Source organism: Perognathus longimembris, chromosome 1 (genome assembly GCF_023159225.1).
Source record: "Perognathus longimembris pacificus isolate PPM17 chromosome 1, ASM2315922v1, whole genome shotgun sequence".
NCBI lineage: Eukaryota > Metazoa > Chordata > Mammalia > Rodentia > Heteromyidae > Perognathus > Perognathus longimembris.
Genome location: NC_063161.1, coordinates 49,448,511 through 49,474,154, shown reverse-complemented (window position 1 = coordinate 49,474,154; position 25,644 = coordinate 49,448,511). Strand labels below are relative to the sequence as shown.

Below are 25,644 nucleotides of genomic sequence, written 5' to 3'. Positions count from 1 at the left end.
TTTCCTTCTGACATATTTCTGTTTGGATTTTCATTTTTATCTGTTTTTACTCTGCCATTAAAATATCTTGGGGCTGGGAATATGGCAAGAGTGCTTGCCTCATATACGTGAACGAAGCCCTAGGTTCGATTCCTCATCACCGCATGTGTAGAAAAGGCCAGAAGTGGCGCTGTGGCTCAAGTTGGCAGAGTGCTAGCTTTGAGCAAAAGGAAGCCAGGGAGAATGCTCAGGCCCCGAGTTCAAGCCCCAGGACTGGCAAAAAAAAAAATCTTAAGTAGATATAGACAAGTACTCTATTGAACGTCCAGTTCCCAGTGAACCCTTTCATCCAAAACACCTTTCCCTAGATCATCCTATTTTGAAATCATCAAGAATCTATATCCTTCCCAGTCTCCCTGCTTCCTACACTTATTTTCTCACTAGATATCGAGAGCTGTGCCTGTGCTCACAAAATGCTGTGCTTGTAGCTTCATATCTCTCCCCTCCTTTTTTTGGGGGGGGCGGGTCTTGGTTTTGAACTTGGCCTGGGCCTTATCCTTGAGTTTTTTGATCAAGGCTTGTGATCTACCACTTTGAGCCACACTACTTCCTGTTTTCTAATTAGAGATAAGAGTCTCACAGACTTTCCACCCTGACTGGCTTTGAACTACTGTTGTCAGATCACAGCATCCTGAGTAGCTTATGTTACAGTTATGAGCCACTGGTGCCTGACTCCCTTTTATGTTCTTTGCTTGTGTGCGCGTGTGTGTACACCAATTTTGGGTCTTAAACTCAGGGCCTGGGCTCTACTGTTGCACTCTTTTTCTCAAGGCCAGAGTTCTACCATTTGAACCATAGTTCCACTTTAGCTTAAGCAAGCATTTGACCCTGTTTATTAGCTTGCAAGATCTCACACAGTTCAGGTACATTTAGGATATTATGGTCTTAGATAGGAAAAGCCAGTTTTAAGAGTAGTTGGAGTTCTCTGGCCCTTTTTCCCCCGACTACTTTTGGCTTACATTTTTGTGAAAAGAAACAGTTGGTGAGTGATAGTTTCTATACTTTATTAATAGATACCCAGAAATAGTGCCAGTTGAAATTTTTATGAAATAAGTTAAAATTGAGGCTATATTGCACATTTAGTTCTGTTCAAAATGGGAGGCTAGATCTTGGTGGCTATCTTTTTTTTTTTTTTCCAGTCCTAGGCCGTGAACTCAGGGCCTGAGCACTGTCCCTGGCTTCTTTTATGCTCAAGGCTAGCACTCTGCCACTTGAGCCACAGCGCCACTTCTGGCCATTTTCTGTATACGTGGTGCTGAGGAATCGAACCCAGGGCCTCATGTATAAGAGGCAAGCACTCTTGCCACTAGGCCATATCCCCAGCCCCGGTGGCTATCTTTTATCAGTGAAGTATACTAAATACCTAAATGAACTTTACCTCAAAGCTCAACTGAGTTGAGTTCTAAGATTATGCCTAGCATGCTAGCCTAGCTACTTGAGAGCCAATCAGGCCAGACAGATCTGTGAGACTTTTTTTTTTTTGGCCAGTCCTGGGGCTTGGGCTCAGGGCCTGAGCACTATACCTGGCTTCCTTTTGCTCAAAGCTAGTACTCTACCACTTGAGCCACCAGGCCACTCCTGGCCTTTTCTGTGTATGTGGTTCTGAGGAATCAACCCAGGGATTCATGCCTGCAAGACAAGCCCTGTACCACTAAGCCATATTCCCAGCCCCTGTGAAACTCTCATATGAGCAACCAGCTAGGAGTACAAGTGTGGCTCATGTGGTAGAGCTCCAGCCATGAGTGGGTTGGGGAAAACTGAGGGAGAACACTGGCCTATAGAGTTCAAGCCTTTGTACAGCACCAAAAAATAGGTGACCTCTGGTCAAGTGACAGAATTGTAGCCATGTTAGGTGGGGGGAAAACTTTGCTTTACAGGACAGCTATAGATTTATGAGTTTTAAGAGTAATCTAAAAGCCAGGTGCCAGTGGCTCCCGCCTGTAGTCCTACCTACTCAGGAGGCTGAGATCTGAGGATCATGGTTCAAAGCCAGCCTGGACAGAAAAGTCTGGGAGACTCTTATCTCTAATTAAACACCAGAAAACCAGTAGCATGTGCCTCAAATGGTAAAGTGCTATCCTTGAACTGAAGAGCCGTAGAGACGGCATCATGGCCCTGAGCTCAAGTGAGCTAAGGGGCTGAGGGTATTGTTATGTCTGAGCATCTAAGCGCTGGAGAGCAAAAAATGAAGTAGGGAAGTGAACCATAATCTTCTGAAATCTATTTTTTTTAAAAAATTGAATGTATGACCCATTGTTATTTAATTTGCTATTCACTCTTAACATCCCTTCACATTTGAAATTGTTAGTTGCCCAAGGCTGTTGTAGAATGAGAACTTTGGACTTGATAAGTATCACAATCTTGAGTCTATTTCTAGATAAATTTTGCTTTCACTTCTATTTTCTATTAACCATTCGGTGAAGAGGTAAAATGAGATAAGGGGAAACTTTGCTTTGCGCTTTTGCACCCTCCTGTAGCTGACTTTAGTGAGTGGCCTTTTGTAGAAATCACATATTGTGAAAAATATAGCTTGAGGGTCAGTGTTAGAAAGGTGCTTCAGTAAGCTTAGATTGCAGTGGTTAAACTATTTGGATACTGGTTTTGAAATACTGGGTGTATACTACTTCATATTTCACCAGTCTAAGCTTATGTTCCAGAGGTAAGGTGCCACTAGGCACTGGTAAAACTAACATGGAGTTCTTGTTTGTTTCTGTGTTCCAGGCTTTCCTCGGAGACGGGTGGCATGGGGAGCAGCTAGAACAATGCAGACTCATCCATAATCCCTTTCTGCTGTTCACCTCCACCACCCATGATCCATCTGTGTAGTTTCTGAACAGTCAGCGATTCCAGGTTTTAAATAGTTTGTAAATTTTCAGTTTCTACACACTTTATCATCCACTCGTGATTTTTTAATTAAAGCGTTTTAATTCCTTTCTCTGTTCAGCTGTTAATGCTGAGATCATATTTAGTTTTATAAGCTTCCCCCTTTTTTTTCGTGGGTTTTTTTTTGGCTCATGAATTTTTGTTTGTCATGGAAAATGTAAGAGTGGAATATTAATACATTTCAGTTTAGTTCTGTAATGTCAGGAATTTTTCAAAAAAATATTAAAAGATGGACTGGAGCTTTTTCTTTGTGAATAGAAACTGGATGCCACAGTGATTCATGTGGGTTTGATTCCTGTTGTCTTGCTGTTATTTTTGTACCTTTTAATTCCTCCCAAGACCCAAACTGGGTTTTGAATAGAAGACTTCTGATTAAGTTATTTTCATCTGTTCTACCACTCCATATTTTTTATTGGTCCTTAATCCTCTTTTTCCATAAACCAGTATGTTGGTGGCCCTTACAAAGTTTGTGGAGGATTAAGGATTCTAACTTTCCTAGGACGTAACTGGCAGGTGTTACTGTGACCATGGAAGAGACTATGTGTATGACATTGCTATCTGACCAGAACTCAGCTTCTTGGGAATGTCTGTCCCTTTGTTTACATCTGCATACTTTTAAAACTTAAGTGTCCTGTTCTTCTGATGGTACATCTGCAGTCTTTTCTCTAGAACTATTTAGGATCTACTAAAATCATGTAGCAGTATGCCTCCTACCATACATGCCAAAACTTCCAGACTAGCAGTTGGGTGACTCATTAATTCAGTAGAGGCAGAAGGCATAACCATGTATTCTACCCCATTCACCAAAAAAAAGTCAACAGATGGGCCTGCATGGAGTGGTTATATTTCAAGGTTGTTCACAGGGGTTACAATGACAGTCCCTACCCCAGTCAGTCACCAGGATAAAAGCAGGGACTTTAAACAGCACCCCAATTCTTCAGCCTAAGCCATCACATGCTGTCAGTTTCCTAACTTTCCCCCGGGCCCTGAGCTGGGTCTTGAGCAGAGATATGGAGAGACAAACAAGTTACATTGCCACCTGAGAAACCTCAGAGGGGAGGACCCAGCCTTAGTTTCCCTCCTCCCAAGTGCAAAAATGTGTAAACAGAGTAAACGGAAAACAGAAAGGTGCAGTCTAAATGGTTCACTTCTGCCCACCAGTGTTTGCAGGCAGAGGATGTAGAGACAAGCCTGGCTCTTCTATTGCCTAGTTGCTTGCTGAACATGAGGAATGGGGTATGAAGCAAGAAGGGTTCAGTATCCCTTTATGGACAGTTCTAGGGTAGTAGTTGTTTCCACAGCTGCCAGTGTCCCTAGAGTTGATCAGGTAAATTGGTCAGATCTCCTTCAAGCCTAAATTAAGGCTGGGACAGCCCCATCTTTTTCTGTTGATTATGTGGCGCATATATATTACTTATATAAATATTTTTCTATGTACAAGGAATAAGAGTGGCTTTCATGGAGGGAGGGAAGCTGGGGGCCGCAAGGCATCAATGCTGTTGGAGTTGTCCAATTCAGTGCTGTCACAGTCTGAGTCCTCAGAATTAGGAGGGCCCTGTGAAGAAGAGTAGAAATGTAGTGAGGTGGGGCATGGCATGTCTTGACATTTCAAGTTTCCTCACTGGGATCGTTTTAATAATGGCTGATTTTATTTTATATCCTGGTTGCCATTCAGGTTCTCTAGTGCAGCAGTCAAAACATTTTTGTCTGCCTGCAATTTATAGTTTCTGTGTGAGGTTACATGTAAGGCACCATACATAGGAACTCTGTGCTATGGGATTCTCAAATTCAACCAGGTGGCTTTTTGATACTGTTGGTAGGGTAGGAGACTGGGTTGGAAATGAAGTGGCTTGGAGTTTTTATATATGGTTCTAGCCTGTGTCTCTTGTTTTCCCAAAGCTATTAAACTCATGGGGAATCTGCTTCCAGTTTTTGCTATCTGGTGGCTCTTGACTTACCTGCTCACTTTTGAGTAGTTCTTGGTGTGAGAGAGGCAAGGATCTGGGTTCAGGGTCAGGGACCACCTCGGAAGCAGGTGGGTCCAGTGGGATTTCTGAGCCCTGGGAGCACATGTCATCAGACCGTTCATCTGGCCGCTCATCAGTGTTGGTGCTACCAACTTCTGGTGTACCACTAGGAGAAGGTTCACTAGCAGTACCTTCCTCCCCATCTGATGGGTTCTCTGAGCTGAAGGTTGACAGTGACTGGCGCATGTTCAGGCCCTGAGGCCACCTACATGTTAAGAGTGGGGGTTATGGCTTTTTTTGGGCACTTTACCACTACCACCACCCTCCCCCCCCAAAAAAAGACTTCTTCCATTACTCACCTCTGGCTTGAGGTCAGCTCTACCTCACTGTCCACCTCTCCTTCTTCTTCTTCTGATGAGATGCCTCGTTTCTGTAGGAAAGATGAGACTGGTCAAAATGGGAAAAGAGGTCATTATTTGGGGAGAAGGGAACAAAAATTTAGGGAGTGGCATAATGATATTTTTAGTGTGGGGCAAGAGATTTGGACCCCGGGGAGAACAGAGCACAGTGAAGGGGGAGGTTCAGGCAAGAACTTCCCTGTTTACTTTACCTGGCTTCGAGTGACCGCAGCCCTGTACAGCAGCGCAGCTGGCGTCAAGTGCTGGGACCCAGCCCGGCTTCCCCGGCCCGCTGTCCCTTCCCTTCCAGTTCCCAGCAGCCCCACACCATCACCAGGCCCTGGTGGAGGTGGCTCTCCTTTGGCTCCCCCTGGTGAATCTGGGCTGGTGGAGCCAGGAGCTGAGCCCTCACTTGGGGGGGTGTCACCCCGGGCTGGAGGTGGTGAGCCAGGATCCCCAGCTCCCCCTGCAGCCCCCCGGCCCCGGGCTCCTAGTGCTGCTGACAGCAGATCTGGGGAGGAAGATGACATCTTGCGGAGCAGAAGGTCATGGTGGAGCCCCCGTAGGGCAGGGGGGCAGGCCTCCCAAACTGAGGGTCCCACTCCTAGGCCTCCTGGTACTCCTTGTTCATGGGGCGGCGCAGACGCACGAAGGCCAGGCAGGTCCCCACAGCTGCCTTTGGCGCTGGCCTTGCGGTGACGAGTCTTTCCCCGGCGGCTCCGTCCTGGTGAGGGGGGGCCCTTAGGACAGCCAGGAAGCCCCACCCCACTTAGGGCTGCATCTAATTTAGGCAGCAAAGATTCTGTCTTGAGGATATCTGGCCTGGTAGGAGAGGGAAAGTACACACATTTATTCTGAGCACTTAAACTCAGGAGAAGACATCGTAAGTCTTCCCCTGAGCATCCCCATACAATACCCAAACATCATTCATGAATTTGCCACCCACCTTTTGCTATGGGGTGACAGCTTCTGTGGCACATTCCTCTTCTTGATGAGCTTCTCCATCGTGTTCCCATGTAAGAGACTCCTTGATGGATGTGACTTGAGTAGTCCTGGGCACCTGCGCTCTAAAGCTTGCTCCCGCCTAAAGATGCAGGCACCATCTCAGGTGTACAACCAGGAAGGGTCATACATGGCAAGCGGCTCCATGAAGACCCAGAACTTGATGTGTAAAGGCCAGGGATTGTTACCTTAGCAACTCCCGCTCCTTGAGTTCCAGCTGCAGCATGAGGGCATTCAGTTCCATGTACAAGTTGTTGGCTCTCTCCAGCTTCCGTTCATAGTGCTCCCTGATGTCCAAGGCATGTCTGAAACAGATGGAGGCCCCCATGAGCTGGTGCCACAACAGGGCCCATTACTTGGAACCAATGGTGGCCAGTCACCTCCCCCAACAGGCACACACCTGAGCTCCTCCCTCCTCCTCATCACCAGCTCCTCTTCTAGGCGGTGTAAGCAGGTTCCTTCTGATTTAATCTTTTCAAAGTGCAGCTTTACCTCTTCCCGCCATTCTGCCTGGAGTTGGAGAGACATGAGGGGTGAGGACCACATTCCGTCACTGGGTAGACCTGTATTCTCTGGAGAAGAGTTGGAGCAGAAGGGAGTGGGACACAGGACTAACCAAAAGTGAGGTCCTAAGCCTCATAAGAGGACCAATCTGTCCAATCCACCCTTCCCAACCTCCCCCTCAAAGGGTGTCATCTCCACAAAGATGACATTTTCCTACCCACAGCTCACCTGGGACTTAAAGTAAGTCTCCTGGGGTGTGGAGAGCACATCAGCTGAAGCGATGTCTAGATGTAGCAAGATCTGTCGGAATGATGGACGATTTCGTGGTTTGCTATTCCTGCATATAGTTGGAGAAAGGAATTTCAAGGAGCAACAGTAGCTAGGCATCCTTTCCCCAAGTATGTTCTGGAGAATGCACCCGAGTATATATTCTGTGACAATCTTGCGGTCCACTCTAGGAGATGGAACACTAACCGTTAACATGCCAGAATTCCTCAGCAAGGAACCCTTTTCCTCAAATAGAGTTGACTCCAAAATACACTAAAGAAATACTTAATGTAATAGTTTTCACCAATGCCCTTCCTACCCCATCCCAGGCCGGGTTCTAAGGAATCTTTTTTTTTTTTTTTAATTTATTTATTAATTGAACACAAAATGTTTTGACAAGGTGTTGTGCAAAAAGGGTACAGTTACATAGTAGGGCAGTGTGTACATTTCTTGTGATATCTTACGCCCTGTTTTTCTTTCCCTTCCTAAGGAATCTTTAAGCAGAATTTTACAGATGTGAAAACAGGTTCAGATACCATGTCCCCAGGTCACTGAGGTTGGAAAAGTAGCATCAGCCTGATTCAGAGGCAGGTCAGTCTGCAGATTATGGGTCAGTGTAAACTCAGTTCTAGGTTGTAGTCTCTTTGGTCAACATCCTAGATCCTGGGTTCTTGGAGAAGAAGATGGGGGCTTTGATGCCCTTTTCCTTTAAGGAGTCTGGGCATGGATGCCTGGATTCTAAATGCGGCTATTCCTCTGCAACACTCCCTGGTTTCCTAACTGCCAGGCCTGTCTCCCAGGGTAGGTCACCCTTACCAGCACTGGCGAAGCAGGATTTTGAAGCCATCTGGGCAGCTGGAGGGCACAGGCAAATGGAGACTGTTGCTTCCCACACCCCAGATGATAGCTGAGGAATCTACGTCTTTATAGGGAATCTCACCAGTTAGTAGTTCCCATAGCACCACACCAAAGGACCTGGAGATAAGAGGGGGCATCACTTTGAGAGAGGTTCCCTCTGGAGGCCCTGGTTGCTAGTAACCATCTCATGTCAGCCCAGGCCCTGGAAATTGCCCCTCCAGCTCACTGGCTTTGCACTGTCCTCAGGCTGGTACTCACCAGATGTCAACCTTCTCAGACACAGGCTCGTTGCGGATCACCTCTGGGGCCATCCAAGCTACTGTCCCTGCAAAGGACATCTTGGTGCTCTTGTCACTCAGCTCCTTGGAAGTGCCAAAATCTGAGATCTTCACCACATCATCGTACGTGATTAGCATGCTGGTAAAGAGCAGAGTCAGGTGGGGCTTCTGACCCTCCACACAACACTCCCCAGCTAGCTGCAACTCTGCCTACATTTTGGACCCTTATAACCCTCCCTGGATAGGACTGTCCCTGGAAAGATGATGACTGTGTGGACCTGGGGCAGGGCCTGGAAGCAGGGCGATAGCCACACGGCCTTGGTAGGGTCACCCACACACAGTCTCCCTGTGTCCCTTTCTTACTCACTTGGGGGACTTGAGGTCTCGGTGAATGATCTTGTGCAGGTGCAGGTAGTTCATGCCACCAGCAATGCCCATGGACCAGTCAACCAGTAAGGAAGGGGTGACAGGGCGACCAGCTCGCAGCACCTCATACAGCTGACCCTGGGCGCAGAACTCCATGAGGATGCAGTAGCAGGGAGCCTGGGTACAAACACCCCTGGGGTGGGACAATGAGGTGACGACTTTAGGTTAGCTCACTGTTCACTGAATGTGTACCTAGAGCCCCTTATCCCACCCATGCACTTTGGGGAAGATGAGATCCCACTGCTCAGGATAATATTCCCAGCCCCTGCCCTGGACCTCACTTGAAAGTGATGATGTTGGGGTGCTTCAGCTTGCGGAGGTGTTTAATGTCTGTCTCCTTGAGGTCGCGCACCTTCTTCACAGCCACCTCTTCCCCATGGAAGCGCCCCAGAAAGACAGCACCCTGAGCCCCTGAGCCTACCCACTGCAGGTCCAGGATTTCCTCAAAGGGGACTTCCCAAAGGTCTGTGGGCAAGAGACAGAGCTGAACTGAGGCCTTGTGAGCACTCCAGGTCACAGACAGGACGGCATTGGGGTAGCTGGAAGGACTCAAAGGCAGAGCAGAAAGGTGACCCACACTAGTCTGAGAGCTGGGAGGGAAATGGTTGGGTGTCTGTAAAAGGATCTGGAAGGGGTGCAGCTCATAGAGTGCTTCTCTAGCCTGGTAAAGACCTTGGGGCCAGGTGCCAGTGGCTCACAACTGTAACCCTTGTTTCTCAGGAAGCTGAGACCTCCAGGATTGGGGCTCAAAGCTAGCCTGGGGCTTTGTTTTTTTTTTTTTTTTTTTTTTTTTTTTTCGCCAGTCCTGGGGCTTGGACTCAGGGCCTGAGCACTGTCCCTGGCTTCCTTTTGCTCAAGGCTAGCACTCTGCCACTTGAGCCACAGCGCCACTTCTGGCCATTTTCTGTATATGTGGTGCTGGGGAATCGAACCAAGGCCTCATATATATGAGGCAGGCACTCTTGCCACTAGGCCATATCCCCAGCCCCTAGCCTGGGGCTTTGAATCAAGGTGTAACTCAAGCCATGAGCTAGGAAGCCAAAAAGGATGCAAGGCTGAGCTCAAGCCCTGCTATGGGAAAAACAATAAACCAACCCCCAAACAACCTGGGTTGATCCCTGGCACTGGAAAAGGGAAGAAAGCTGGGAAGTTAGGCTGAGAGGGGGTAAGGGCATTGGGCCGGGCCATGTGGAGGGAAGGGGTCACCGAGTAGCCAGCAGAACTGGGGCTGAAGGAGCTCCCGTGGTCAAGGGTTTCGCCTACCTTCCTGCTGCTGCTTGTGCTCTGTGGAGTAGGCCTTGCCGATCATGGTCCACACAGGGCGCAGGCAGCCAAAGAGACCTTCAAGGAAGCCACTGCCACTCTGGCATTGCAGTCGCACCTCGTCAGCTCGAACCCTAGATGCCCGGCTCTCAGGTGACCCAGTGGCTCCCCCTGAGCCACCCGAGTCGTGCTCATGCAGCTGCAGGACACTGTTGGCAAAAGGCTCAGGGGGCGGCTCTCCACCTGGGGAGGGGCTGGGCCCGCCCCCACCCTGCCCACCCAGGGGCACTACATCTCGAAGTACACACTGGGTAGGTGTCAAGTCCTTTTCAGGGGTGCAGTCCGAAGTGTCTGGGTCCAGCTTGCGCATGGATGCCTCACTTAGAGTAGACACGAAGCCCCCAAAGGAAGGGGAGGGTGTTCGGGTCTCATGGAGACAGGCCATGGCCTCTGGGCCCCCGTGCCTTGTGGAGCTGCAGACCCTGTTGGGAGGAGAGAGGGAGGGACTGTCAGGCTACAGGAACACCAGCTATGGAAGAGCATCAGATTAAGGGAGCTGGGCTCACAGTAACCCCGCCAGACAACATTTGAGCAGTTCTCCGGTGCCTTTCACGTGATACCTGGGAATGCTTGAACTTCTTCCCAGTTATCTATTAGTAATGGAGATGATACTCCGGTAAACAAGGAACACATATGTTGCCATAGTCCTGTTCAGGTGCTGGAGAAAATATCTGACTCAATTATATAAGATCTAGGGCGTGCCTCAGTAGTACAGAATATGAGGCCCTGAGCTTGATCCCCAGCACCACAAAAGAAAAGGAGCCCTGGTGGAGCTGGGGATATGGCCTAGTGGCTAGAGTGCCTGCCTTGTATTCATGAGGCCCTGGGTTCAATTCCCCAGCACCACATATCTAGCCTTGAGCAAAAAGAAGCCAGGGACAGTGCTCAGGCCCTGAGTCCAAGCCCCAAGACTGGCAAAAAATAAAAAATAAATAAAAGGAGCCCTGGATGTGTTTCAGCATAGAGTGCTTGCTTATTATGTTGGAAGCACTTGGGCTCAATCCCCATGGCAAAACTCACTATCAAAACCAAAAAATCAGCTGGGCACCAGTGGTTCATGCCTGTAATCCTAGCTATTCAGGAGGCTGAGATCTGAGGACCACGATTCAAACCAAACCAGCCCGGGCAGGAAAGTCCTTGAGACCCTATTTCCAATTAACCACCAGAAAACTGGAAGTGGAGCTGTGACTCAAAGTGGTAGAGGGCGGCTAGCCTTGAGTAAAAGAGCTCAGGGACAGTGCCCACGCCCAGAGTACAAGCCTCACAACCTACAAAAAGAAAAGAAATCGGGACTGGGAATGTGGCTTATCAGTAGAGTGCTTGCCTAGCATGCATGAAGCCCTGGGTTCAATTCCTCAGTACCACATTAAAAAAAAAAAAACAGAACCAGAAGTGGTGCTATGCCTCCAGCGATAAGAGTGCTAGCCTCGAGCAAAAGCAGCTCAGGGACAGTGCCTGACAGGCCCTGAGTTCAAGCCCCAGGATTGGCAAAACACACACACACACACATACACACACACACACACACACCTCTGCTGGGTGCCAGTGGCTCACCCTTGTAATCTTTTTTTTCTTTCTCACCCCATAATCTTAACTGCTCAGGAGATTGAGTAGTTAAGGATCTCAGTTTGTTTTTTGTCAGTCCTGGGGCTTGAACTCTGGGCCTGGGGACTGTTCCTGAGCTCTTGAGCTCAAGGTTAGCGCTCTACCAATTGAGCCACAGCGCCATTTCCAGTTTTATGGTGGATAATTGGAGATAAGTCTAACAGACTTTTCTGCCCTAGCTGGCCCGGAACCTCATTCCTTGGATCTCTGCCTCCTGAGTAGCTAGGATTGCAGGAGTGAGCCACCTGTGCCTGGGCAAGGATCTCAATTTAAAGCCAGCCTAGGCAGGAAAGTCCATGAGTCTTTTTTTGTGTGTGTGCCAGTCCTGGGTCTTGAACTTAGGGCCTGAGCACTGTCCCTGGCTTCCTTTTGCTTAAGGCTAGCACTCTACCACTTGAGCCACAGCATCACTTCTGGCTATTTCTGTTTATGTGCTGAGGAATCGAACCCAGGGCTTCATGCATGATAGGCAAGCACTCTACCACTAAGCCACATTCCCAGCCCTCCATGAGACTCTTATTGCCAGTAAAAAGCCGGAAGTAATGGTAGAACACTGGTCTTGAACAAAAAGAGGTTCAAGGACAGTGCCCTAAGTTCAAACCCCAACACTGGGGCAAAAAAATAAAAAAAGGAAAACAGGCCGGTCACTGATGGCTCACACCTAAAATTCTAGCTACTCAGAAGGCTGAGATTTGAGGGTCACAGTTCGAAGCCAGCCTGGGCAGGAAAGTGTGTGAGACTCCAATTAACTACCAGAAAACTGGAACTGGAGCTGTGGCTCAAGTGGTAGAGCACTAGCCTTGAGCTGAAGAGCTCAGGGACAGCGCCCAGGCCCAGCTTCATGACCACTCCCCACCCCAAAAGAAGAGGGAGTCAACAACACAACCAGTCAAGTATAATGGTAGTAACCTTCTACAATTGTAATTTCCCCCTGCAGCATCTGTACCAGCTGGGGCTCACAGATTCATACAGACATCATGTGAGTCAGACACCTTTGCCTTGGCTCTCAACCTCAGGCATGCAGCAATAACCAAGAATGGGACCTATTTCATGTTGACCTGCACAGGACTGGTAGGCCTTCTGTTCCAGCCTCTTAGGTGATGAGCTAGGGCCCCACAGTCCAAGCACAATCATGAAAAAACACTAAGATCCTCTTAATGAGAGCCTTATCCCAACATATGAAGACTCACATCTGGACCTCTCAGGTGCTCACAATACACCCCTGGGCTTCTCTAAGGTTAGTGAAGACTGTTATCTTCCCAGCACATTTGGCCCTAAGGGAAAATCTAGCTCATGGGGTTGCAAAGCTGTGTAAGAACAAGCAATGGCCTTATAGCCTTAGCCTCTTGAGCACCCGACCACCACCTGCTCTCCAGGGGTCAAGGGAAGCCCTATCCTTTCTTCATTTGCCAGGTACCAGTAGCTCACGCCTGTAATCCTAGTTTACTCAGGGGGCTGAGATCTGAGGACTGTGGTTCACAATCTCTAATAAACCACCATAAAAGCTGGAACTAGAGCCATGGCTCAAGAGGCAGAGCACCAATGTTGAGCAAAAAACTAAGGGACAGCCCCAGGCCCTGAGTTCAAGCTCCAGTTCTGGCACAAAAAGTACAAATTATTTTAAATAAAAAAGTTAAAGAGCAACCATTAAAGCTGGGCACCACTGTCTCACGCATCACTGTCTCACGCCTGTAACAATAGCTAGTTGACGAGGCTGAGATCTGGAAGATCACAGTTCCAGACCAACCTGGGCAGTGTGGTGGTGGCTCACACCTGCAATCCTACCTGAACAGGAGGCAGGATCATGGTTTGAAGCCAGCCAGGAAAGTCTGTGAGACTCTTATTAATTAACCACCAAAAAGCTGGAAGTAGAGCTGTGGCTCAAGTGGTAGGGTACTAGCCTTGAGCACAAAAGCTCCTAGCTGGGAGTACCCAGGCCCTGAGTTCAAACCCTAGGAGTGGTGCACACTGGTGCGCCCGCGCGCGCGCACACACACACACACACACACACACACACACACAGCTATGGCTTAAGTGGCAGAGCACCAGCCTACCAATCCCTAAGTTCAAGTTCAGACTCCTCCCTGCACAGAGACACTCCTTCACACACATCACACCAAAAAGTCCCCACAAGTCTGCAGGTCAAGATTCAATCTCCAGCACTTTAAACTCAGGACAAACAAGAAAGAGAAATCGCACATCCCAGATTTCTTTCTGCTACTTAACAACTTGTGACTCCAAACAGTATAGTTGAGCCTTAATGTCTCCAGCTATACAAAGGGCTGACCTGGCTATTATTATTCAGACCCAGCAAGCTCTCCGGCTTTTCCCACATCGTCCAGAGCTGGACGCCAAGATTTATCCTCATCTCCTGTCTTCACCTCTCCTGGTTACCAAATCATAACACTTTAGGTTTCCTGAGAAAAATAACCCCACTAATTGTTCCTTAAGTCCTTTCTGAGGCACCCAGAACAGTCTCCTAGGAACCAGTGCCACATTGTGAATAGCAGTGGGATGGGAACGGCAGGAATGTAGCTACACATGCAAAAGGAACCGGGAAGATGATGCAGAGGATCTAGCAATTTCCAGACCTTGCTCTAGAAGGCTTTTTTTTCCCAGTAGGGGTGGGTAGTCTCCAGATCTGCATATTTAGATGTCTCAGTTGACTCTTATTTTATTATAAACATACTGGATACTAATGCACATATATGAACATATTTGAAGAGGTGACCCAATGTGTTACTACCTTAGTTCTTGCTTCATTGGCTGTCATCACCTGACTCAGGACCACTATCTTTTTTTTTTTTTGGCCAGTCCTGGGGCTTGGACTCAGGGCCTGAGCACTGTCCCTGGCTTCTTTTTGCTCAAGGCTAGCACTCTGCCACTTGAGCCACAGCGCCACTTCTGGCCATTTTCTGTATATGTGGTGCTGGGGAATCGAACCCAGGGCCTCATGTATATGAGGCAGGCACTCTTGCCACTAGGCCATATCCCCAGCACCAAGGATCACTATCTTTTAAACCAGCTCCAAGTTCTCCCAATTTCCTCCCCTCCCAGCCTTCAGAAGGGGCTCAGACAAATTTTCCCAGCAGTCCTCTGCTTCACACTTATCAGAAGGGGTTGGGAATGTGGCTTAATGGTAGAGTGCTTGCCTAGCATGCATGAAGCTCTGGGTTAAATTCCTCAATACAACATAAACAGAAATCCTGAAGTGATGCTGTGGCTTAAGTAGAAGAGTGCTAGCCTTGAGCAAATGAAGCTCAATGAGTGCCCAGGTCCTGAGCTCAAGCCCTGGGACTGGCAAAAAAACAAAACAACAAACAACACTTGTTAAGAGGCCCACTGCCCTTGGTCCAGTAGCCTCAGCCCTATGCTTATACCCACTATTGGCTTCACAGAGCAGCTACAGAAGTTTTTGTGTGTGTGTATGTCCTGGTGCTTGAATTCAGGGCCTGGGCACTGAACTTTTATGCTCAAGGCTAGTGTTCCACTTCCAGCTTTTCTGTTGGCTAATTAGAGGTAAGAGTCTCACAGACTTTCCTTCCCTGGCTGGCTTTGAACCACAATCCTTAGATCTCAGTCCTGAGTAGCCAGGACTCCAGGCATGAGCCACCAGTGCCCAGCTCTTTTCTTTTTAAAGTTATGGGGCCTGTCCTTGCTTGGGCACTCATTCTCCCAGAGTTCTTTTTCTCAAGGCTAGGTCTCTACCACTTTCAGCCATAGCACCGTGTGTGTGTGTGTGTGTGTGTGTGTGTGTGTGTGTGTGTGTGTGTGTGTGTGTGTGTGTGTGTTTGCCAGTCCTGGGCCTTGGACTCAGGGCCTGAGCACTGTCCCTGGCTTCTGTTTGCTCAAGGCTAGCACTCTGCCACTTGGACCACAGCGCCACTTCTGGCTGTTTTCTATATATGTGGTGCTGGGGAATCGAACCCAGGGCTTCATGTGTACAAGGCAAACACTTGTCACTAAGCCATATTCCCAGCGCGCGCGCGTGTGTGTGTGTGTGTGTGTTTAACTAGCGATAAGAGTCTTAGAGACTTCCTGCCATGGTTGGCTTTGAACCATGATCCTCAAATCTCAGCCTCTTGAGTAGCTAGGATTATGTGCACCACCGGTGACCGGCTTGCTTTTTGACGTTTGAACTCAGGGTCTCTCTACCACACCTGGATTTTTTGCTGGTTATTTTGGAGATAAGATTACTGGGGACTCCTCTTCCCTTACTGCCCCTGAACCCTGATCCTCTGGAACCCAGCCTCCTGAAGAGCTAGGATTACAGATGCGAGTCATGTATGCTTGGCTACAATGGCTGGTTTTTTGTTTTTGTTTTTTTGCTGCTCCTGGGGCTTGAACTCAGGGCCTGAGCTCTGTCCCTGGCTTTTTTTTTTTTTTTTTTTTTTTTTGCTCAAGGCTAGCACTCTGCCACTTGAGTCACAGCGCCACTGCCAGCCTTTTCTGTTCATGTGGTGCTGAGGAATCGAACCCAGGGCTTCATGCATGCAAGGAAACACTCTACCACTAAGCCACATTCCCAGCCCCACAGCACCACTTTTGTCTGTGTTTTTTTTCTGTACAAGTGCTGAGGAATCGAACCCAGAGCTTCATGCATGGTAGACAAACTCGTCCACTAGGCCACATTCCCAGCCCTACAATGGCTAACTTTTATGAAAGGTTTACTGGATATTTTAGCTAAACCGAGAATGGATTATTATTAGCTCATTTCACAGGTGAAGACATTATAGTACTAAACAGTCTGCGTTAGGGGCTAGAATGTGGCTTGGTGGTGGAGTGCTCTTGAGCACAGAGAGGCTCAGGGACAGTGCCCAGGCCCTGAGTTCAAGCCCCAGGACCTGCCAAAAAAAAAAAGTCTGCTGTACATGCCGGCACAACTAGGGAAAGCTCCAGCTTCCAAACCTCAGCTAGCTTTGCCTGGGCGCCTCTCCTTGTCCCCCCTCCTCCTGGGGATGAACGGGAGCTTGGGTGGCCTCGTCCGCCTCCCCGCCCGGCCGGGCCCGGCCCAGCGAAGGAGCCGTCATTGGTCCCCCTTAGGTGCTGGCCAGAACCGAGGCCCAGAGAATCGGAACCACAGCGGAGGCTTGGCCTCGGAACGGCTAGCAGAGCCCACGCAGCGGCGTCCCACGCCAGCCGAGAGCTGAGGGGCTCCGGGGGCCTCCCTGCCCGGCCCGGCCCTACCCTCCCACGCCAGAACCCAGCCCGGGCTCCCAGAGGCTCCCGCTGGCGGCGGCCCGCCCCGGCCCGAAGGTGCGCAGGGAACGGGGCGCTCCGGAAGGAGCAGCGACCACCCGCGGGAGCGCAGGCCCCCAGCCAGCGGTCCATAAAGCCCGAGTGCGGAGCGGAAAGGGTTACGGCCGCGGCGCCCCCTCCCCCTCGCGACCTCCTTCCCGGCCGTCACGTGGAGCGCGGCTGGCGGCGGGGGCTCGGCCGCGGGAGGAGGGGGTCCGGCGGGGAGGGGCAGGCGGGTTGCACGGAGCGGGGGTAGCGCCGGGCGCTGCGGCGTAACCATGACGACGGGGCCCGTGGCGGCGCGTGAAGTCACCGGGACAAGATTAGCCCAGGGTCACGTGGACGCGGCGGGGGCGGGGCCGTCGATGAGCCCCGCCCCGCCCCCGGCCTGGGCGAGAACGAGTGGCTGCTTCTGCCTAAGCCGGCGGGTGCTGCAGAGGCTGGCCGCGGCCCGGCCGCCCCGCTCCGGACCCGACCCCCAGCCCCGGCAGCCCGCCCCGGCCCGGCCGTACCCCTCAGGTTACTTAGGTCTGGCTAGGGCATCAGATGGAATTCAAGCTACTGGGGCTGGAAGGAGGGGACTCATGGAGTTGGCATTGGAGGTGCAGTGCCACAGAGAAGGAAAGCAGGAATGGACACGCGGAGAAGGCAGGACAGGGAGAGGGCGAAAGGCACAGGCGGAGGAGGGACTGGCTGGGAGACAGAGCAACAGCGCGGGGCACAGGGCTGGAGAGCAGAGGACCCCGAGAAAACGAGATGAAAGGGAACAGGAAAACAGGGAGCTCGGTCCCCCCCTCCCCAACTTGTTATTTCACCTAGAAGCTAAGCTTTGAGTAGCAGAGCTCCTGACTCTCTCTGCGCGCGCGCGTGGGGCTTGAACTCATGGCCTGGGCGCTGAACCTGAGCTTTTTCTTTTTTTTTTGCTCTACCACTTGGGCCACAAAGACCAGTTCGGCTTTTTGCTGGTTAATTGAACATAAGTCTCATGGGCCTTCATGCCCGAGCTAGCTTCAAACCGCAATCCTTAGCTTCCACTCAGTCTCTTGAGTAGCCAGAATTAACAGGCGTGAGCCACTGGTGCCTGGCCACACATGGCTTTTTTTTTTTTTTTTGGCCAGTCCTGGGGCTTGGACTCAGGGCCTGAGCACTGTCCCTGGCTTCTTCTTGCTCAAGGCTAGCACTCTGCTACTTGAGCCACAGCGCCGCTTCTGGCCGTTTTCTGTATATGTGGTGCTGGGGAATCGAACCTAGGGCCTCGTGTATCCGAGGCAGGCACTCTTGCCACTAGGCTATATCCCCAGCCCCACACACGGCTTTTTTAAGGGAAATTTTCAGCCCCCATCTGGTGGTTTGGCAAGTAAGCTTTAGGCATAGGGTGACATGCCCACACGGGCAGCTTTCCTGGAGGTGGCTCAAGTATCCAGGGCCCGGGGCTGGGGAGGGAAGTTGGTTCACCTGTTTGCCTCTTAGGGGCATGAGAATAAGTGAATCCACAGGGGCCGTGGAGGGGCCAGGGATCTAGCCAGGTTCAGTCTTCCCTAATGACAACTCTTCCACTCTGACCCGGAAAAAGTAGGGGGAGGGGAGTGAAGCCAAGGCTCCAGGGACCCGGGTAAACTGAAGACTCTTCTCTCCCAATAAACACCCTCTCACAGTTTCCTTTATTTCTGACCTGCCAGCTGTGTCCCCCCTGTCCCCAGATGGGTCTTGGCGCCAGGGCTTTGAGTGAATAGCATGGCCAGGAGCCCCTAGCCCAGACATTGAGTCACCCTGGGGGAGGAGAGGGTCTCTTTGGCCATCAATTATGCAGAGGACTGGAGGCAGGGCAGGGGTGGGGCAAATGGGGTAGTATCTCCTTCACTCAGTCAAATGTATTTACTAAATGTTGACTGCATATGTTTCAGACTGGTGAGGAGACAGTGTCTGAGCCATACAGCTGTCAGGAGGGAGGTTCTGTGGATACCTGAGTGGCTTTGCTGGTGGCTCTGAGAGCCAGCCCCCAAAGGCCCCAGGGTAGAGGGAGGTCACTCAGTGTGCCTTCTACCTGAGATGCTGGAAGGCAGAGGCAGGCTTGGGGCCCTCTGGGGCTTAGAGCACTCTGTCCTAGACCTCCTTCTCTGCTCTGGAGGAGAGAAGTTCCTTTTTCTCCAAGTTACAGTAAGGAGAGGGGCTTCAGTAGAAAAAGAGATAAAAACTTTGGAATTCAGGGTTCGACCTTGAAACCATAAGGACTGAGAAGCCAGATTGTGTCTCTCCTGTCTTCTCGCCTGCAGATTATCCAAAGTTTCCTTTTGACAGAATTCATGGTTGTGATCCTAGAGTTCTGCCCTGGAGAGGTTGTCAGGTTCCAGGAGGTCCTGAGGAGGGCAAATGCCTTCTTTTGCTAGCTTGTCCTAAATCCAGGTTCTCACTGTCTATAGGTCAAGCCTTGAGGCTGGTAGTGCCACACCGCTAGGAGGGTAGGCCAGGGAAGGAGAGGGGAGGGGGCAGGAGGCCTGTTTAGGAGAAAAAGAATCCGTTTTGGATTTGGAGAGAGCAGAGCTGGAACTCTAAAACTGCCACCTGTGGTTAAGGAATGGGCTGTCTCTGGAGACTCCGAGCCCACCTTACAGGGTGGTACGGCTGAGTCAGGGGGTGCAGTGACCACGTCTGCCCACCAGCTTTGCCTTCCTGGCTGACTGGACACCAGGCTTTTCTTTGTGGGTCCTAAAGAGCCCATCTCTTTTGTCTCCCCAGAAAAGGAAGCCTGATCTCTGACCTTCTGTTTCCCCAGGACCACTGGCCATTCCGTGTCCCTACATGAGCTCAGGTGTTCTTTTGCAAATCCTGCCATTCTACCGCCTTTGTGGACTGTGAAGACTTGATGTCCTGCACTCCCTTAGCCTCTGGCCAGTTTCCTTTGGAGGTGTGCTCTCCTTTAACATCCTCTCCTTGATGGCTGACTAACATCTGAGGGGAAGGGGAGAGCAAAAGCAGGGTGGCATGGGGTCATGAACTCACTCCTACAGGACTTTAGGTAGATCGAGAAGAAGCTGAGTATATTTTAACAAATAGTTCCAGAGCTGAATATACATTAAGGATTGAAGTTTAGAAACAGTCAGAACAAAAGGTTCATGAGAGACTATCTCAACAAACATGCTGGTGTGGCGGCTGTCATCCCAGCTACTTGGTAGGATTGCTGTCCCAGGCTATGCCAGGAAAAATCAAGACCCCACCTGGAAAATAACTAAAGCAAAAAGGGGATGACGTCATGACTTAAGTCCAAGGTCCTGAGTTCAAACCTCAGTATACAGAGCTGGGAATATGGCCTCGTGGCAAGAGTGCTTGCCTCGTATACATGAAGCCCTAGATTTGATTCCTCAGCACCGCATATATAGAAAAAGCCAGAAGTGGTGCTGTGGCTCAAGTGGTAGAGTGCTAGCCTTGAGCAAAAAGAAGCCAGGGACAGTGCTCAGGCTCTGAGTCCAAGCCCCAGGACTGGCCAAAAAAAAAAAAAAAAAAAAAGTGTGTATGTGTGTGTGTGTGTGTGTATGTTTTGGTGGGGGTTAAGCTCTGTTTTTAGTATTTAAGTAATGACTTTGAATTGCATTTATTTTTTCAAGTGTGGGGCTTAAACTTGGCCTAGGTGCTATCTCTGAGTCTCTTTGTGCTCAAGGCTAGCGCTCTGCCACTTGAGCCACAGCGCCATTCTGGTTTTTGAGTGGTTACTTGGAGATAAGAGTCTCAGAGACTTCCTTGGCCTCTCTGGCTTTGAACTGCAAATCTCAGATCTCAGCCTTATGAGTAGTTAGGATTACAGGCATGAGCTACTGGCACCCGGCTTATTTACTTATTTATTCATTTTTTCAGTCTTGGGGCTTGAATTCAGGGCCTGGGCACTGTCCCTGAACTCTTTTGCTCAAGGCTTCATGGCACCACTTCTGGTTTTCTTTTCTTTTCTTTTCTTTCTTTCTTTTTTTTTTTTTTTTTTGCCAGTCCTGGGGCTTGGACTCAGGGCCTGAGCACTGTCCCTGGCTTCTTTTTGCTCAAGGCTAGCACTCTACCACTTGAGCCACAGCGCCACTTCTGGCCATTTTCTGTATATGTGGTGCTGGGGAATTGAACCCAGGGCCTCATGTATACAAGGCAAGCACTCTTGCCACTAGGCCATAACCCCCGCCCCACTTCTGGTTTTCTAATTATTTATTTGGAGGTAAGAGTCTCAGGGACTTTCTTGCCCACTCTGGCTTTGAACTGCAAATCTTAGCCTTATGAGTGGTTAGGATTACAGGTATGAGCCACCAGCACCTGTCTGAATTGCTTTTAAAATTATATAGTTTATTTTTGTGTATGTAGTACTATGGCTTGAACTCAGGGCCTTGCACCTTATTATGCTTGCTTGCACACATTTAGTGCTCTATTACTTGAGTCATGGCTCCAGTCCTGAATTTTCTTGATTATTTTAGAGTCTTACACACAATTCTCTTCTGGCTGGCTTTGAGCTGCGATCTCTGACCTTAGCCCCCTGAGTAGGTGTAAGCCACCAGCTCCGGCTTAAACCCAAGGCCTCCCACTCTCCTTTAGCTTTTTTTGTTCAAGCCTAGCACTCTTATCACTTGAGCCACAGCTCCACTTCTGGCTATTTGATGGTTAAGTGGAGGTAAGAGTCTCAAGGACTTGTGCAGGCTGGCTTCAAACAGTGATCTTCAGACCTCAGCTTCCTGAGTAGCTAAGCTTACAGGCATGAACCTCCGATGCCCAGCCATTTCTGCCTTTTTGTTGACCAACTGAAGAATCTTTCAGATCTGTTTGCCTTGATAGACTCTGTAATAGAGATTCTCCAATCTCAGCCTCCTGAATAGTTAAGATTGTAGGCAGCACTTGGCTTACAAAACTTGGCTTAAAATCTTTTTCAAAATATATTTTTTGGTCGGTTCTGGGGCTTGAACTTAGAGCCTGGGTGCTGTCCTTGAGCTCTTTTGCTCAAGGCTAGCACTCTACCACTTTGAGCCACAGCTCCACTTCTGGTTTTTGAGTGGTTAGAGACAAGCATCTCATGGGGACCGACTTTGAGCCATGATCCTCAGTTTTCAGCCTCCTGAATACTTAGGATTCTAGTCATGAGCCACTGGTGCCCAGCTTTTAAAATCTATTTTAAATTCAAACAAAAAAAGTTTATGGAGGGGCTGGGAATATGGCCTAGTGGTAAGAGTGCTTGCCTCATATACATGAAGCCTTAGGTTAATTCCTCAGCACCACATATATAGAAAATGCCAGAAGTGGCACTGTGGCTCAAGAGGTAGAGTGCTAGCCTTGAGCAAAACAGAAGCCAGGGGCAGTGCTCAGGCCCTGAGTTCAAGCTCCAGGACTGGCCAAAAAAAAAAAAAAGTTTATGGAGAGTCTAACTATGGCTTAGGAGAGCTCTGCTGTCACTTCACCTCCAAATGGAGAGAGCAGCACCCACGTCACACAATGGAAGTTCAATGCAGTGTATCAGAACACAGACTGGTGGGACGAACACAGACTGGTGGGACAAACCCAAGTTCAAATCCTAGCTCTTGCTGTATATCTTTTGGTTTGGGTTTTGGTTTCTGGGCCAGGAACTTCCTGTGTATCCCAGGCTGTCCTTGAACTCTGAATTTTCCTGCCTCATCTTCAGTTCATGATTACCAGCATGTACTCCACTCCTGTGGTTGGCTAACTTTTTGGCTTCAAATACTTAAGTTTCTATTTCCTCATGCCTAAAGGTAAGATGATGAGAACACTGTCTAACTTAATCTTGTGAGTCTGACCGAGGTGACCAGTACAGAAAGAGCTCAATAAACAGCAGCTGTGTGGACAGTATTCAACATGAAGTTGAAAGTTTTTTTCTTTCTGTGTGCTGGTACTGGGGATTGAATGAATTCAGGGCCTGGGTGCTGTCCCTTAAGATTTTTCACTCAAGGCTGGTGCTCTTCTACTGGAGCCACAGCTTCACTTCTGGCTTTTTGGTGGTTAAATAGAGATGAGTCTCATGGACTTTTCCTGTCCAGGCTGGCTTGGAATGGTGATCCTCAGATCTCAGTCTCCTTAGTAGCTAGGGTTACATGCGTGAACCACCATCACTTGGCTAAGTTGTAATTTTTTTTTAATGTGCTTTTTTTTTGTGCCGGTTGTGGGGCTTAAACTCACGGCCTGGGCACTATCCCTGAGCTCTTTTGCTCAAGTCTAGCGCTCTACTGCTTTGAGCCACTGCACCACTTCCAGTTTTTGAGTGGTTAACTGGAGATAAGGGTCTCATGGGGACTTTTCTGACTGGGCTGGCTTCGAACTGTGATCCTCAGATCTCAGCCTCCTGACTAGCTAATTACAGGTTTGAGCCCTTGGTGCCCAGCTTAATTTGTAGTTTTTTTGTTTTTTGTTTTTTTTGGCCAGTCCTGGGCCTTGGACTCAGGGCCTGAGCACTGTCCCTGGCTTCTTCTCGCTCAAGGCTAGCACTCTGCCACTTGAGCCACAGCGCCGCTTCTGGCCGTTTTTCTGTATATGTGGTGCTGGGGAATCGAACCTAGGGCCTCGTGTATCCGAGGCAGGCACTCTTGCCACTAGGCCATATCCCCAGCCCTTAATTTGTAGTTTTAACAAATGTGATTTCCTCCCTTCCTTTTACTCCTCAAAACGAGAGGCACTGGAGAGGGAACAGGTGGAAAGGGAGGTAAAGGGGAAAAAAAGAGGGAGAGCAAAGAATTAAGAGATGAAAGATCAAGTGCTCTCTCCCTGGAAGACCTTTGCTGTGCTCTCAGGGCCCACAGGACCCTGGGCCTTCAGGGAGCAGATAACAGGACAGGCCACTCCTGGTGGCCAGTGTTCTTGCTACCTCTAGGGCCCAGGCTGATAACCTCCACACTCCTCGCCGTGCCCCAGCAGGCACTCCACAAAGGGCCAAGACCCGGAGGCCTTCCTCCGTTCCAAGCACAGGCAGGGGGAAGATAGGGCTGGATGCGGGGATTCTGAGTCCTCTTTCTGGCATTTCCAGACTTTCCTGCACTATCATCACTGGGAAAGGATGGCGGAACAAATGCCATCCTCAGTTGTAAGGCAACATAGGAAATCCCGAGCCGCTTTCTTACACGTGTACCTCCCATGCCCAGCACAGGGTTTCATGAAGAAATGGCCTCTTGGCAGTGTGCTGGCCCTGAGGTCCCTGCCTGGCTGTCAGGCAAGCGTGGATGTGAATGAATGAAGGGGAGCTTAAGGTGCACGCACCTTTTCACCTCAAGTGTGATAGGGAAATGCAGAGCCTCTAAGGTCAGAGAAACTTATGTCTGGACAGGAAGGTGGCTCGGGGGCACTGGGACCTTTTCTTTCAGAATCCCTTCTGCTGGCCTTAGCTTGGTATAATCCTCCAGCTGAGAGGCTGAAAACCAGAGCTCTAGAGTGATGGAGGCAGTCCTGACAGTTACTTTGAAGGGAAATGGTGCTCAGAGGGAGGCACTGACTGTAGCTGGAGGGGACTCAGCCGGGCTTAGCCCTCACTGGGTACTCCATTCCTGGTCCAAGGCCATAGAGGTAGGGGATAAGAAAGCTAAACATTCTGACTCCTCCCTTTATTCTTTGGTTATAGTGAGGACACCTAGATCCTTCCACTGTCTACGCAGGGTGTGTGTGTGTGTGTGTGTGTGTGTGTGTGTGTGTGTGTGTGTGTGTGTGACAGGGTCTTGTGGATGGCGCCCAGGCTGGCCTCAAACTCACAATCCTCCTGCATGCTGTCTACAGAGCCCTGGATCTCTTCTCTTTCCATCCCTCAGTCAAGGCCACAGTTATTAGGAAGGCTCAACTCTGTAGAAAGGATTCTTGCTGGTTTTTCAGCCAAGGAGTTGAAGGAGAGTGTGAGGAGGGGGAGGCTCTCCAAGGCCTGACCTGGGAAACGGGTTAGGGGAGCCAGAGGAGCGAGGAGAGGAGGGGGGAAGCCATGCACTGATGGGGGGAGGGGTGCAGTAGCTGGGTGGATGGACATGCCACGTCGGGAGGGGATTAAGGGCATCGCTGATCGGCGGGGAAGGGGCCGCTGGGGCATCGGGAACAGGTGCTGCGGACAATCTTCAGGTGGAGCATGCTAGGTGTCAGTGGGGGGGGGGAGGGGAGGGGGCGGAGGGCGGCGGGTGCTGCGGGCCTTGCCCTTCGCCCCTTCCTCAGAGTGGGCCACAACTCTCCCATCCCTGCCCCCTCATCCCTGTCTGAAGGGTGAGAGAATGTTCTGGCGCTCGCTGTCCTTTAGGTCTGTCCTCACTCACCCCCACCCCCACGCATCCATCACAACTCTCGAGGCCCTTCCTCTCCAAGCTGGGCCGCGGCATCCCCGCACGCCGTCCTCCTCCCCATCCCCAGGCGTCGGGTCCAGATCCCCGCTCCTCCATCCGCACCGCCTCGGCATCCCCGTGTCACCTCCCCCTCCCCCCCCCCCCCCGGCCACATCTGCATCCCGACCCGCCCCGGACGGCCGGGACCCCGCGACCCGAACCCATCCCTGCCCCCCGCGCCCCCCCCCACCCCGCCACAACTCGGCCAGGCTCTCACCTCGGGGGCTCCGCGGCCGCAGCACAAAAGGCGGCGCTGCAGCAGCTCCGCTCCGGATGCTGCTCCCGCCTCCTCCTCCTCCTCCGGCTCCTCCTTCCCTCCTCCCCGCGCTGCCCTCCGCCGGACCCGGGGCGCCGTCACGGGCGAGGCTCGCGCGGTGGGCAGGTGCGCGGGTGCCAGCCCCAGCCTCCGGCCCCCACCCGCGGCTCCCAGCCCCGTCCCCACTCGGCTCGAACTCCCGCTCCTACGGAGGCCCCCGCCCCTGGCCCCCCGGGACGGACACGCCCTGAGCGGGGGATGCTGCGCTGGAGCCGCCGGCCTCTT

General features: G+C 50.6%; 2 protein-coding genes across 14 annotated transcripts in view; one reads left to right on the top strand and one right to left on the bottom strand.

Moving 5' to 3' along the window:
- The window catches only part of Pcbp2 (poly(rC) binding protein 2), a 29,620-nt gene extending 26,459 nt beyond the window's left edge, over positions 1–3,161 (top strand). For all 11 annotated transcript variants that reach the window (XM_048363272.1, XM_048363268.1, XM_048363301.1 and 8 more), the window contains one exon: positions 2,761–3,161. In XM_048363272.1, the coding sequence (XP_048219229.1) occupies positions 2,761–2,797 (37 nt within the window). In that variant the 3' untranslated portion in view covers positions 2,798–3,161. The remainder of the gene's footprint in view (positions 1–2,760) is intronic.
- Positions 3,162–3,744: 583 nt separating this feature from the next.
- On the bottom strand, positions 3,745–25,483 carry Map3k12 (mitogen-activated protein kinase kinase kinase 12). 3 transcript variants are annotated; one of them, XM_048363216.1, is made up of 14 exons: positions 25,321–25,483; positions 9,886–10,367; positions 8,904–9,087; positions 8,564–8,755; positions 8,177–8,335; positions 7,877–8,035; positions 7,022–7,130; positions 6,690–6,799; positions 6,478–6,594; positions 6,234–6,371; positions 5,500–6,109; positions 5,249–5,319; positions 4,881–5,154; positions 3,745–4,477 (listed from the first exon to the last, which is right to left on the bottom strand). In XM_048363216.1, exons 2-14 carry the CDS (start codon positions 10,328–10,330, stop codon positions 4,379–4,381), a joined length of 2,667 nt encoding a protein of 888 aa, XP_048219173.1. In that variant the 5' UTR covers positions 10,331–10,367; positions 25,321–25,483; the 3' UTR covers positions 3,745–4,378. The 3 variants fall into 3 exon arrangements, with proteins under 3 accessions (XP_048219173.1, XP_048219179.1, XP_048219167.1); XM_048363222.1 differs by lacking the exon at positions 25,321–25,483 and having other exon boundaries at positions 9,886–10,094; positions 10,194–10,685; XM_048363210.1 differs by lacking the exon at positions 25,321–25,483 and having other exon boundaries at positions 9,886–10,685.
- Between the last annotated feature and the right edge of the window lie 161 nt (positions 25,484–25,644).